This window comes from Hypanus sabinus, chromosome 28 (genome assembly GCF_030144855.1).
Source record: "Hypanus sabinus isolate sHypSab1 chromosome 28, sHypSab1.hap1, whole genome shotgun sequence".
Classification (NCBI taxonomy): domain Eukaryota; kingdom Metazoa; phylum Chordata; class Chondrichthyes; order Myliobatiformes; family Dasyatidae; genus Hypanus; species Hypanus sabinus.
The window spans coordinates 35,780,657-35,795,464 of NC_082733.1; the positions used below are offsets into that span (position 1 = coordinate 35,780,657).

The following is a 14,808-nucleotide window of genomic DNA, read 5'->3' on the forward strand; positions in this document are numbered from 1 at the left end:
TGTATATGTTTCTCATGTTCTTATAAACCTTTACTAGGTTTCCCCTCAGCATCCAGAAATTCAGAGAAAACAAAAAAAGTTTGTTCAACCTCTCCTGTAGCCTCTCCAAAGGCTCCACATCCTTCCTGTACTGGGATGGCCAAGCTGCACACAATACCCCAAATGCAACCTCAGAACTGAACATAATACTCCAGTTTTATACAGCTATTCAACTAAACTTAATCTGCATGAAACCTAACTGGTCCAGGACTGAGGCTAACATCAAGCCAGAAAGGTTTTTAACCAATACAAGACATGGTGGGGTTGGAGAGTTCCTCCCAGCTTCAAAGTTCAAAGTAAATTTATTATCAAAGTATGTACAGTATATGTTGCCTTATACTATAGATTTATTTTCTTCCACCCATTTACAGGGAAAAAAAGAAACACATAGAATTTACCAAAACCATACATAAACAGACAGACACGAGTAAACAACCAATGTGTCAAAGAAGACAAAATATGCAAAGAAAAAATAATACTGAGATCATGAGTTGTAAAGAATCCTTGAAAGTAAGTTTGCAGGTCCTAAAATCATTTCAGATTAAGTGTGAATGAAGTTATCCTCATTGGTTCAGGAGGCTAATAGTCGAAAGGTAGTAACTGTTCCTGAACCTAGTGATGTAGGACCCAAGGCTTCTATACCTCATGTCTGATGGTAGTAGTGAGAAGACAGCATGACCTGGATGGTGGGGGTCCTTGATGTTGGATGTTATTTCTTGTAGCAGTGCTCCATGTAAATGTACTCAATGGAATGGAGGGCTTTGCTGTGATAGATCTGGCTTCATTACAATGCCAGAAACAGTTAATAAAGTACTCTCCAAAATGCCATTGGAACTCCTTTGAAAGAAAACATTCGCAGGATGTGGACATCACTGTCAATGCTATCATTTATTACCCATCCCTAAATGCCCCTGAAAACACTAGGAAGAATGGTCAGTGAATAGAACGTAATGGAATAGTGCTTTCACGGAATCGGCACAGCAGGGATGGGCAGAACAGACTGTTGCCATGCCATACATTTGCTAATCCAATGAATTCAAAATGTTCAAAATCTGAAGCATACGATGCTAATGTTGAGAAGCTCAATGTATCCTGACTCAGTACCAATGCCTGAAATATTAACCTATTCGTTGCTTGTTAAAGGTCTTCTTGCTTCCTGTACCAAATAAAGTGGTCACTGAGTGTACATTTATGGTCTTCTGCTGCTGTAGCCCAATCACCCCAAGGTTTGGCATGTTGTCCCTTCAGAGATGCTCTTCTGCAAACCACTGTAGTTATTGAGCCACTGTCACCTCCGGTTATTCTCTTCTGACCTCTCTTATTAACAAGTCATTTTTGCCACTGAATACTGCTGACTGTTTTTTTTTTGCACCAGTCTCTGAAAACTCTAGAGACTGTAGTGGGTGAAAATCCCAGGAGATCAGCAGTTTCTGAGATACTCAAACCACCCCATCTGTCACCAACAATCATTCCACAGCAAAGGCTACTTAGTTCATATTTCTTCCCTGTTCTGATGATTGGCCTGAACAACAGCTGAACCTCTTGACCATGTCTGTATATTACTATGCATAGAGTTGCTGCCACATGATTGGCTGATTAGATATTTGCATTAATGAGCAAGTGTGCAAGTGTAACTAATACAGTGACCACTGAGTGTTGATTATTCGGATCTGCAGACGTAGCAACTGATTGGTTAGACCAATGCGTCCACCACACTGCCTCATTCATTATTAAAGCCCCACAGCTTTCAAAGAAACACTTTTTAAATAATTTAGAGACACAATCTGATATAAAAGTTTCATTCCACAGCTGGTTACCTTCAGAAGCTATCTGTGAGTCAGGTTATCAGTAGTCACACAGTGTGAGAAGTTCTGTGGGAATGACTGATGAATTCTGACACCAGTTCAGAGACATTGTAGCAGAAACCTGGCTAATCACTTTCCCAGATCTCTGACTTTCCTCCTTGTATGAGTCAAACCTCAGTTGTGACCTACAGCAAAAATAAAACAGCACTTGGGCTTCATTCTTCCCCACCTCTGATATTTCCTATCCTTTTCTTTGGATATCAGATCTGTAAAATCTGAAAAAAAAAGTTACAAGCACAGCAGTTTTATCAGCTATCCAATGATACACTTATTGAAAGTTTTACCATTTCAAGACAAAAGTTCTCCTTTTTCAAATTGCTGCATTAAAAATGTTACCCTTTTCACATTCCCTCAAGCAATTTGTGGTCAACTAATTATTCCTGCAGTGCAGTGTCAGGGATACCAAAAGTAGAGTTTATACAGCCAAGTCCCACAACCAAACTGAGTCAATCTCTAACACAAGAGATTCTGCAAATGCTGGAAATCCAGAGTAACACATAGAAAATACTGGAGGAACTCAGCAAGTCAGGCAGCATCTATGGAGGGGAACAAACAGTTGGCGAATCGGGTTGAGACCTTTCCTCAGGACTGACCTGCAGAACTGTTGAGTTCCTCCAGTATTTTGCATCAGTTGGTAATTGAACCCCTGCTTTAGGAAGACAAATATGCAGAAGGTTGCAAGTTCATAGCTCTCCAAAAGTGGCATCGTAAGTTGTTAGGATGGTAAAGAGATTATATGGCATGCTTGGCTTCATTGGTCAAGGGGCAGTGATAATAAAAGTCAGGGAGTTGTTTTGCAGCTATATAACACTTTGGATAGACCATGTTTGGAGTATTCTGACAGTTCTGGTGCCATTACAGGAAGGATGTTGAAGCTTTGGAGAAGATGCAGAACAGGTTCACCAGGACATCATTGAATTAGAATGAGAGGTTGGATATAGTGTCAGAGGCTGAGGAGAGGCCCAAGTTAATGTAGGCAGATAGTCAGATGTATAACAGACTCTTGCAAAGTTCCACAAACAGAATGCTTTCTAGGGTGGATCAATAAAATTGGGAAAAGTTGGCAGGGATGTTTCTCTAAATTCCTGAGGAAGTAAAGGCAATGGGGAGCTTTTCTTGCGGTCACATCAGTGTTGTTGGACCAAGACAGGCAATCGTTGGTGCTCACATTTAGAAACTTGAAGCTCTCAGCCCTCTCAATGTCAACATTATTGATGTAGGCACGAACAGGTGCTCTTTTTAAAGCCAATAACCAGCTGCTTTATTTTGTTGACAGTGAGGGAAGGTCATTTTCACAATACCATGTTACTAAGCACTCTATCTCCTCCCTGTACTCCGACTCAGCACTATTTGAGATTGGTCCAACCAGCGAGGCACTCTGCCACATAAATCAGGATGGCCCAAGCCACTGATGACAATATACTAGGTTAGCTGACCTCCGTCAGAAGGGCAGCTGTGGACAGCCATCTCTCACAACATCTGAGATAGAACTGAGGAGAAAGAGAAATTAGCACCCACTGGCTTGACTGCACACATTATGGATAAGACAGGATGAATACTAATTATCCTGTCCCTTCAACTTTATTCCCCATACCTCAGCCCATCCCCACATATAGTACAACAAGACAGAAATCATTGTGTCCATGGCCGAAGCTGTATGCTACACTATAAAGACAAAGGTTGCTGACCCCATTTGAAGCACCCCCCCCCCCCCCCCAGCGTCAAGGTGGAGGTAGAGGTATATGAAGATAGTGAAGATGCCGGGCATGGAGAGATGTTTCCTACAGTGGAGGAGTCTAGGACCAGAGAGCACAGAAAACAGAGATGAGGAGAAATTTCTTAGCCAGAAGGTGGTATACCTGTGGAATTCATTGCCAGAAATGGCTGTAATTGGGTATATTTAAAGTGGAGGCTGATAAATTCTTGATTAGTAAGGGTGACAAAGATTACGGTGAGAAGGCAGAAGAATGGGATTATAGCATTGTGCGTAAATCTTAGGCATATACTTTTCAATATAGCTAGGATGCCTGGGACTTTTTCACAGTAATGTATTTATCAGTGTGGAGCAGAGAGCAAGTTTGTAAATCTGGCAGGAGCAAAGAATGTGGGGAATGGTGAGGGTGGAGCACTGTGGGAGGGGTGAGGGACAGATGGCAGAGAAAGGCTGCAAGGTGGGCAGGTGGCATGGGTGCAGACATACCCAGCCCTGAAACACCAGGCAGAGTCATATGATTCCAAACAATTGGTGTATTTATCATTACTCTCTGGTGTTTCCAACTTCCTCTCCTCTCCCTTCCCCTTTTCCCAACCACAGTACCCCTCTACCTGCCCCCCTTCCCACTCTCATACATCGCACACATATGCCATAAATCCTTTCTTTGCGGCAGCAGTACAGTCCAATTCATAAAATGACTACAGGACTGTGCACCCTAGCTATATATATGGTATGTGACTAAGACTTTTGCACAGAACTGTAAGTGATAATAAGTCAGCCAGGATGGAAGGCAGAGCAGACATGATGGGTCAAATAGCCTATTTCTGCTCCTTTATCTATGGTTTTATGGTCTAAGCCCACAACCATTGTCACAACCTTTTCCTTTATTGCATTGATGCACACCAACCTTCTTTCAATACCATTCTTCACAAATTCCTTGTGACTGAAAATGAAAACACAACACAGAGGGTCCTGAAGATTAAATCTCCACTAATCATTTTGTGGAACAGGATACCAGCATGCCAATCTACTGTACCAGCAATGTTGTACTCTTTGAAGAGAGCACTGGTATAATGTTGTATTCTTTGAAGGTGTTGGCACGTGGCCAAGTGGTTAAGGCATTCGTCTAGTTATCTGAAGGTCACTAGTTCAAGCCTTGGCGGAGGCTTCTGTGTGTGTCCAAGGCACTTAACCACATATTGCTCTGCCACGACATTGGTGCCAAGCTGTATGGGTCCAAATGCCCTTCCCTTGGACAACATTGGTGGTGTGGAGAGGGGAGACTTGCAGCTTGGGCAACTGCCGGTCTTCCATTTAAGAAAAACCTTGCCCAGGCTTGCGCCCTGGAAACTCTCCAAGGTGCAAATCCATGGTCTATCGAGACTAACGGAGGCCTACACACTATACTACACTCTTTGAAGAGTGGACACTCAGCCACTTTTCTTGGCAGCCTCTTCTTTTTGACCCCTCTGCTGAGGATGTTGTTTCTTGCTGGAGTAACATCAGACTCCTTGACTGTGAAGGATGTCATCACCACGGACTATCCTCAGATGGGATACCCACCCCTTTATATGTTGCTGGGCGGTGATCAGAAGCAGTTTTCCTGTCTCCAATTATTGCATGTTAACACTGATGCATTCACCATCAACCTGAGCAATATTTGCCAACATACCACAGAACAAACTTTGAATTTGGGGCCCTTTGGATGGTGAGGTGGAGGTACATCTCTACCAAAGGAGGTGTAAGAAGCTCCTTCCCTCCGCTAGCCTGCAGGTCACTCTTGGGCAAGGTGTAGCATCTGCTTAGCCCCTCTGGTCTGGTGAATCCATGGGAGCAGGTGGTGGATGGTCGTATGAGCAGCTGGCGCACATCACAAGTCCTGGTTATGTTTCAACAGTCATCAGGCTGATAATCACTGAAGAGTATTGATAATGGCAGGGGTCACCCATCTTGTGAAGACACCGCCCAGAAGAAGGCAATGGCAAACCACTTCCATAGAAAATTCTGCCAAGAACAATCATGGTCATGGAAAGACCATGATCGCCCATGTTATACGATGCAGCACATAATGAACGAACAAAACCACTAAACAAAAGTGGAGCTAAAAGATCAATCTGCAAAAGTATTGAACATTACGCATCTGAGATTTCCTACTGTAAATATCTTGAAACATAACTATTATTAAACATTTTCAATAGTAAAATTTATATACTATATTTGAAACCACATTTGGATACATTTACTCGCAAAGATATATGATAAATGTACAAAAACAGGCAAGCAAACATTAATAGGGATTACAAGCAAGCATAGTAACAGAACTGATTAGTGAAAAGCTGAGTTCCAATGATCATCCCTGTTTCAGGATTTACACACAATATTGTTCAATCCTACACAAAGGTCTTGATCATTTTGTTTCTAGGCACCAGTTTACTTACAATTAAAACTTAAGTTGTCAGTAATTAACCAGTATAATATACACCTGTACACCTCATATATCTAATCAGCCAAGCACGTGATAGCAACTCAATGCAAAGAAGTATGTACACATGATCAAGAAGTTCAGTTGTTGTTTGGACAAAAGGTCAGAATGTGGAAGAAGCTTGATCTAAGTGCCTTTTGTCAGAGGAATGATCTTTGGTGCCAGACCGGCTGGTTTGAGTATCTCCGAAACTGCTGATCTCCTAGGATTTTCATGCACAACAGTCTCAGAGTTTACAGAGAATGGTGCAAAAGTAAACATCTAGTGAGCAGCAGTTCTGTGGGCAAAAACACCTTGCTAATAAGAGAGTTCAGAGGAGAATGGCCAGATTGAAGGTGACAGTTACTCAAATAATCACGTGTTACAATAGTGGTGTGCAGAAAAGCACCTCTGAACACACAACACATGAACCTTGAAGTGGATGGGCTACAGCAGCAGATGACAACACTGGGGTCCACTCCTGTACATAATAAAGTGGTCACTGACTGTGTAAAGTGGTCACTTCAGGCCTATGAAGCCCTCACCACCCTCCACACTATGAACTCGGCTTCTTATTCGCAAGGTCAGCCCAGTTTACTTCACACATCAACAAGTTGCTCTCTCTGTCTTGATTTCCCTACTGTCAATTTAATGTGAGCAATCATCCCTTTGCCTCTCAAGGTCCAACCCTACGTCCTGTGGAAATGGGTAAGGCCGGCCAACAGGGCTCTGGTGAAGCTGTATAGGCCAATAACCCTGGATACAATGGACTACAGAAACATTGATGAACTCCAACCACATCATCGACTTTGGACAATGGAGATGGAAGATCATTGATGGCTTATGCTTCACTGGGAGCTAAAAGCCCAAGAAGAAGTTCTGGTATTGTGTGCAGTTTTGTGTCACCGAATTACAGAAAGGATATTAATAAGGTTGAAAGAGTGCAGAGGTTTATAAGGATGTTGTCGGGACTTGAGAAACTGAGTTACAAAGAAAGGTTGAATAGGTTAGGATTTTACTCCCTGGAGCGTAGAAGAATGAGGGGAGATTTGATAGAGGTATATAAAATTATGATGGGTATAGATAGAGTGAATGCAAGCAGGCTTTTCCCACTGAGGCTAGGGGAGAAAAAAACCAGAGGACATGGGTTAAGGGTGAAGGGGGAAAAATTTAAAGGGAGCATTGGGGGGGGGGGCTTCTTCACACAAAGAGTGATGGGAGTGTTCAATGAGCTGCCAGATGAAGTGGTAAATGCAGGCTCACTTTTAACATATAAGAAAAATTTGGACAGGTACATGGATGAGAGGTGTATGGAGGGATATGGGCCAGGTGCAGGACAGTGGGACTAGGCAGGAAAATAGTTTGGCCTGCTTCTGTGCTGTAATGTTCTATGGTTCTAAGAAGAAGAAGGAAAATCTTCCCTTTATCACTCCCTTCAGCCAAAATTCATAACTTTACAGGTAGTGCTTATACTTCCCACTACAAAGGCCTGAAATTCAGATATATTCACATCTCTTTCAACCCCTCTCATCATTGTGAAGGTTCATTGTGCATGATTTCCTTCTTAAGCATCTAAGGGTCAATATTGTCTTTGCTGATAATCTTCTGAAATGCCTTGAAGGATTATATCACATTACAGGTACTATACCCATGCAAGTTATTTTAACATTCAAAACACCATAAAGCTAAAATGGATAGAGAAATCTTCAACCAACCCACATATGGAGAGACTCCAGTTATGTAAAGAGGATTTATAAGATTTCTAGTCCAAAATCCTTGGACCCAAACATTATTCAAACATTATTCAGACATTAGACATGTTTTTACTATGGATCATTAATGTTTCTCTGCACACAATTTAATTTTCAAAGGTCTAGAAAGATCGACATGGAGAGGACCAGAGGACAGCCTCATAGACAGCTGTGGAAGCCAAGTCATAGGGTATATTTAAACCGGAGGTAAATAGGTTCTTGACTAATAAGGGCATCAGTGATTACAGGGAGAAGGCAGGGAAATGTGGTTGAAAGGAAAAGTAAATCAGCCATGATCAAATGGCGGAGTAGACTCGATGGGCCGAATATCTTAGTTCTGCTCCTGCATTTCGCAGTCTTATGACCAAACATCCATTGTATGTTGTAATATATTTCACAAGTAAACAAATACTGTAAAATCATATTATATTTTTTAAAAAGATACACTTTCTTATATTTATCAATTGAATTTGATAACATTTGGAAGAATTTTCTTGTTTCGTGATGCCTGGTGTCTGGATGCTTTTGGATAATGTGTATTTGGCCAGCAAGGTTTAATTACTGGGTGGACTGCAGGAGACCATGTCTTGATGCTGTCAGAGATGGAACAAAGGGGTTTGATGATGTTCAGGAGGTGTGCTGACCTGGATTCTGAAATACTAATAATTAACCTCTGAAGTCTAACACCAGGTTGTTTGAGGGTCACTGCCAGCAAGAAAGAAATTTGTTCTTATTTGGAAAGCTGTCTAAGTTTTATCAGGAGCTATTTCTGAGGCTGGGGTTAAACTTAAACCTTTTGTGATTTTCACAAACACAGGAAAAAATGTATAAACATTGGCAGATATCAGCTATTAATATATAGTCAACTCATAAGCATTTCAAACATAGATCAGAAAATGCTTTGGTCAATGAAATGTTAAAGAACATGGTTATAGAATTTGTTATAGCCCTAGATTTAAACAATATCAAATTTAATTTGCTTTGGTTCAAACCCATTCTTTTTGGGCCCCTATCTACTGGCCCTGGAGGGGTTTCACAAGAATGATCCCAAGAATAAAAGGCTAAACGTATGAAGAGCATTTGATGTCTCTTGGCCTGTATCTGTGGAGTTCAGAAGTATTCGGTGGAGGGGGATGTGGGGTGTCTCACTGAAACCTACCTGAGACTGAAAGGCCTGGATAGAGCGATGGTAGGAGAGTTGACGATCCAAGGACACAGACACAAAATTAAGGGATGCCCCTGTAAAGCTGAGATGAGGGACAATTTCCTCAGCGAGTCGGTGGTGAATGCACGGAATTCATTGCGACTAAGGAGGCCAAGTTGTAAGATGTATTTAAAGCATAGAATGATAGGTTCTTGATTGGTAAAGTGTACTGAGCTCTTAGGGCTTGTGCAGGGTACCAGAGAGCATTGGGCTCCGACGTTTTTAGAGCACCTAATTTGGTTAATATTTGTTAAGAGTTGTTAATCGTTTCGAGTTCGTTGTGATTTTCTCAAGCAAATCGCTCTTTGTAATGCATTCTCCTGGTGCTTCCTGTATAAACTTGTTAAGTTTATTTTGATAGGCTTGGAGATTTTGTGTTACTTGTATAATTTAAGTGGATGCCCAGTTAGCACTAATCGCAGGGTCCTAGTTTTGAGAATGTTACGTCTCGCAGTGTCGCTCGGCTGAGCCACAGTTGTTCTGTTGGAATTATTAAGAATTAACTCTGGCAACCATCTCTATATTGGCATCTGTCTTTCCTCCACCTCTGGGTTCCAACATTGCCAGCACACACAGTGATAGTAAAGTGGTTAAGGATTGCAGGGAGAAGGCAAGAGATAAGGCTTGAGAAAAAATAATCTGCCATTATTGAAGCGTGGAGCAGACTTGATGGGCTGAATGGCCTAATTCTCCTCTTTTATCTTTTATAGACTTATTCATTTGTCATGCTAGATATGATTACCAAGAATACTCTATAATAGCAAAGAACCACTTCTCCCAGTCAAAGGCCTAATATCGCTTTATTAAACTTCACTTACAAGCTGTCAACCTGGAACTAGCAGACTACCGAAATGAATCTACTCTGTACGGTTAACTTACGTAATATGTAACATTATAAAACGTTGCGTAAGATAAAATATACTACTACTCGGATAAATAGGTCAGACCTAGCTTATGTAGTAGAATGCAAGATAAGATACAGTATACCAGAAAGCAGTCATAGGATAACCAGTTATTGGAGATAATGGGCCTGCCAGCACCATCACCAAATAACCAATGCCTTGGCTGAGCAGATATTGTAGACATGAAATGACCAGACTCTGACCAAAGGCAGGGGTTGTGGGGCAAAAGATATTCATGCTTGCCAGGTGATGTCAGGAGGGATAATCCAGTCACCTTCTTGTCTTGGGTTGGTCAAGTGGTGATCACTGCAAATCTACACATTGGTTTCTAAACGTGTATCAAAATGTCATACAAGGTACGAGAATGTCTTACTATAACGGAGTAGGAGAAGCACTCGGACAATTCACATTTTTAGGTCAGTCACATACTTACTCCATCAAGTTGTCTAGTTGAGGGGGGAGCGAGAGGCCTGTTCACCTTGATGGAGTCCAAACACACACTCTCTCATTCTCAGATCAGTTTCAGAATCATTTATTCATCATGTACAGTATACATCAAAAAAGACAGTGAAATGCGTCATCGCAAAGAATCAAAGAACATTTATGATCAAGGAATGCCTAAATTATACAACCTTGAAGACTGTCTGCTTGCAGGTAGCCACAAAGCAGGAAACCCAAAAGAACCCAATTAAAAAAAAATGAAGACCAAAACCCAGTCCGCAGAGGAAGAGAAAAAAGCACAAGCTTTTTAAAATTTCACAGGAGCTCCTACGCAGGATTGAAGTAAGCTGCAGAGAGTTGTAAACTTAGTCAGCTCCATCAAGGGCACTAGCCTCCATGGTGTCCAAAACATCTTCAAGGAGTGAAACATCAAAAGGTGGCATCCATCACTAAGGACCCCCACAACACAAAATGCTGGTGGAACACAGCAGGCCAGGCAGCATGTATAGGGAGAAGCACTGTCAACGTTTCGGGCCGAGACCCTTCGTCAGGATCCCCACCACCCAGGACATACCCTGTTTTCATTGCTACCATCAGTAAGGAGGTATAGGAGCCTGAAGGTACAAACCCAATGATTCAAAAACAGCTTCTTCCCCTCTGCCATCTGATTTCTGAATGAACAGTGAATGCATGATCACTACCTCACTACTTTTCATTTCCATTTTTATTCCACTAGTTACTTAATTTAACTATTATATATATATATATATATATTTAATGTAATTCACAGTTTTTTTTGCTATATTATCATGTATTGTACTGGTGCCGCAGAGTTAACAAATTTCATGACGTATGCAAGTGGTATTTTAAACCTGATTCTGATTCTCATTCATTTGATAATAAACCTGAAACCGATCTGAGAGGAATGAGAGTGTGTGTGGACTCCATCAAGGTGAAGGGGCCATGCGCTTCCTCCTCAACCTGAAAGCTCAACTGAATAAATATGCGGTGGACCTAAAAATGAATTTTACACGTGATTCTCCTACCCCACAGCAGCAAGACGTGACAATAAGCAAAGGACTTTACCTTCAGAAACACTGCAACTGTATCTTAAATAGAAATTAATTAACAATGTTAATATACCTCAGAACATAAGAATGAAGCAGGACAGGATTGCATTGCTCCTCATACTGATCTCAGACTTTCCTGGGGTTAATATCCCCATGATACCATTCATATCCAAATGTCTTACCTATGTACAGGGAGGAGTCCTTCCGTTGGACATGGTCATCAATGTATGAGACACCAAGTGGTTGGACAGGAGTAGCACCAATGCCCAGTAACACTTGGGCTCCAATTAGCAGGAGGTACATCATGTTGGTGGAAGTCCTGTTCCTGCAGATGATTTTTGCCTCTGGTCCTTGGTTGCTGGCTGATACATTCCCAACACACAGGTCCTTTCCTTCCAGTCCCCAGGGGATCTCCCCAGATTCGTACTCATACTGGTGGGTAAGGAACTCGGGAAGGGCAGACAGCAAAGCTCCCAGGGCCATCACGATGCCCCCGCATCCTATCAGACGTGGCCGATGCCCTTTTGCCCCAAAGTAGCTCACAAACAAAATCAAGGCCAGGTTGCCAATCTCGAAGCTGCTGGCGATGACTCCAACGTCGGCACTCTGCAGGTTAAACCTCCTTTCCAATGTTGTCAGCACGCTCACCTGAAGAAAGGTCCAGAGTTACACAGGAGTTATACAAAGCATTCATCAACAAAGTGCTAAGCCGGGGTTCTTAACCTTTTTTATACCATAGACCCTTTGCCAGTCTGGTGAAGCCTATGGACCTCTTCTCAGAATAATGTATTTAAAAATATAAAATCAAATGCATTGGAGATTACAAAAAAACCCAATTATATTGAAATACAGTTATCAAAATATTAAACTATTTTTGATATAGTAATACATGTGCTTCTTTATTAACATTAAATATCAAGACTATACATTTAAAATATAGGCAAGTGGAACGTCCAATTGTAGGGCTGCCTGGTAGTTGGCCAACTACGTCACATGAGCGTCTGCAGACAAGAAGACTGCGATCACATTCGATCTACTGCAATTTCGAAGAAGTGATGATCGATAATTTGAGATATTGGTAATAACTGCAATATGGCGAACACCACTGCAGTTTGTTGCCTACATTTAGAATTGATGGAAATGCTAAATTCAGTCAGAGGTTAGTGAAAATAAAGATGTAAATTTTTTGCCATCCAATTTCATAGACCCCTGGAATCTATCCATGGAGCCCTATGTGGGTCGTGGACCTCAGATTAAGAATCCCTGTACTTAGCAGTTACTTCTTCAGACAAGGTCCATGAAGTAGCCAGTATTGTAGAGGCAAAATGGGACATTGTAACACATGTTCCATGTTGTCCTTTCCAGTATATTATGCAGTAATAATGATTCAAGATGGGACAGTAAATGAGACCTCTGGTCAGTCTCTTTTCTCTCTTCCAATGTCCACCTAATTATAGCTACAACTAATTTCCCACAAACACAAACGATCTGCAGATGCTCGAAATGTTGAGCAACACACAGAGAATGCTTACAGAACTCAGCAAGTCAGGTGAGAATGTTTTGGGCATGAGGGTGATGAATCTGTGGAGTTCGTGTCCACAGACAGCTGTGGAGGCCAGTTCATTGGGTATATTTAAAATGGAGGATGATAGCTATTTGATTAGTGTGCAGGACAAAAGTTATGGGGTTCAAAAGGCAGGAGAATGGAATTGGGAGGGATAATAAATTAGCCATGATTGAATGGTGGGGCAGACACAATGAGCCCAATGGCCTAATTCTGCTCCTATGTCTTATGGAGGATCTTATTAACAGCTGGTGTTTCAGGCTGGGACATCTTATTTTGTCCCACCATCTCTCATCTTTACTCATGGAGATGGCCTCAAATCTGGTGTTAGGATTAGAATATTGTCACAGTGGTTACTGAAGGTTCACCAACTTGGCTTTCAGCCTAGAGTGGTAGGATGCAGTCACTGGGTGCGAGTTTGACTCATTCCACAACAAAGCTGATAATCCAGAGCAAGACTATTGGAGTTACAATCCTTCACAAGAGCCACAAAACCAATGGCCTAACCAGCTGATCTGAATATTTAGGGTGCATTGGAAGATCTTGGAAAATGATCCCAAAAAGGAAACTCAGTTCTTAATCTGTACTTATCTCTCCATGATCTATTTTATAAAGAAATGTCAGTATGAACATCATTTCTTGTTTACATAGGATAGAATTCAGCAGTGAATCAACTCTTGAAAACGTCACCAAAACAGCAAATCTGAGATACAAACGGAAATGCTGGAAATGCTCAGCAGGTCAGGCAGAAACTGGGGTGAGGAAAAGAGTTAGCTCTTCAGGGGATGACTTTTCATCTAAAAGTCATCAGTCTGAAGTTGCTCAAAGGTCTGATGAAAGATCATCATCATGAATCACTAACTGTTCATCTCTCCCGCAGATATCTAGAGCGTTGTTTTATCTGCTTGTCTAAGCTGCACTTTCCATCTGAATCTCACTGTAAAGAATCATAAGACTATTCAGTTACGACAAAAGATTCACAGAACCGGCTGCTGGGCAGAAAGACAAAAATTCCTCTTCATCATCATAATGTGCCATGTCATATGATGTAGACAATCATGGTCGATGACCATGATTGTTCTTGGCAAATTTTTCTAAGGGAGTACATTGTCATTGCCTTCTTCTGGGCAGTGTCTTTACAAGATGGGTGACCCCAGCCATTATCAATACTCTTCAGAGATTCTCTGCCTGGCATCAGGGGCCATAAATGCACCAGCTGCTCATATGACCATCCACCATGGAAGGGGGTAGGAAGCTAAGCAGGAGCTACACCTTGCCCAAGGGATACCTGCAGATTAGTGGAGGGAAGGAGCACCTTACACCTCCTGAGGTAGAGAGGTATCTCCACCCTGCCACTCACAAATTCCCCTTATATGTTTCAAAACTTTGTTTATTAGGACAGAACAATACTTATCCAGTGTATGTGCTTCTCCCCCCCACAGCCTGGCCCACTCACTGCAGCACATGTCTACTCTGCCCAATCTGCAGCACCATTTGCAATGCAGTCCCTGGTAAAACTTGCCCCTGACCACTCTACTTTTAGACCTCCTCCACTGATACAAAATGCTGCAGCAAATGGACCAATACACTAGCACCAACTCAAAGCACTGAACCAATCATCATTTGCCACCACTCTTCACAAGTCCTGCCTGTGTTCACATGACTTTCATGTTCTCGTGGTAGTGCTGAAGCTTCTGTAGATAGTCACATACACCCAAGGCCAGGTGGTGAAGACACATGACACACACAAAGATTCACCCTTTACAATACAGAGGAGCAGAATTAGGCTATTTGGGC

The 14,808-nt window shown here is 41.9% G+C and overlaps 1 protein-coding gene across 1 annotated transcript in view; it reads right to left on the bottom strand.

Moving 5' to 3' along the window:
• Nucleotides 1-14,808, bottom strand: part of LOC132382363 (solute carrier organic anion transporter family member 3A1-like) — a 222,070-nt gene that overhangs the window by 165,205 nt on the left and 42,057 nt on the right. The window contains exon 2 of the mRNA XM_059952482.1: nucleotides 11,630-12,095. Within this exon, the coding sequence (XP_059808465.1) occupies nucleotides 11,630-12,095 (466 nt within the window). The remainder of the gene's footprint in view (nucleotides 1-11,629; nucleotides 12,096-14,808) is intronic.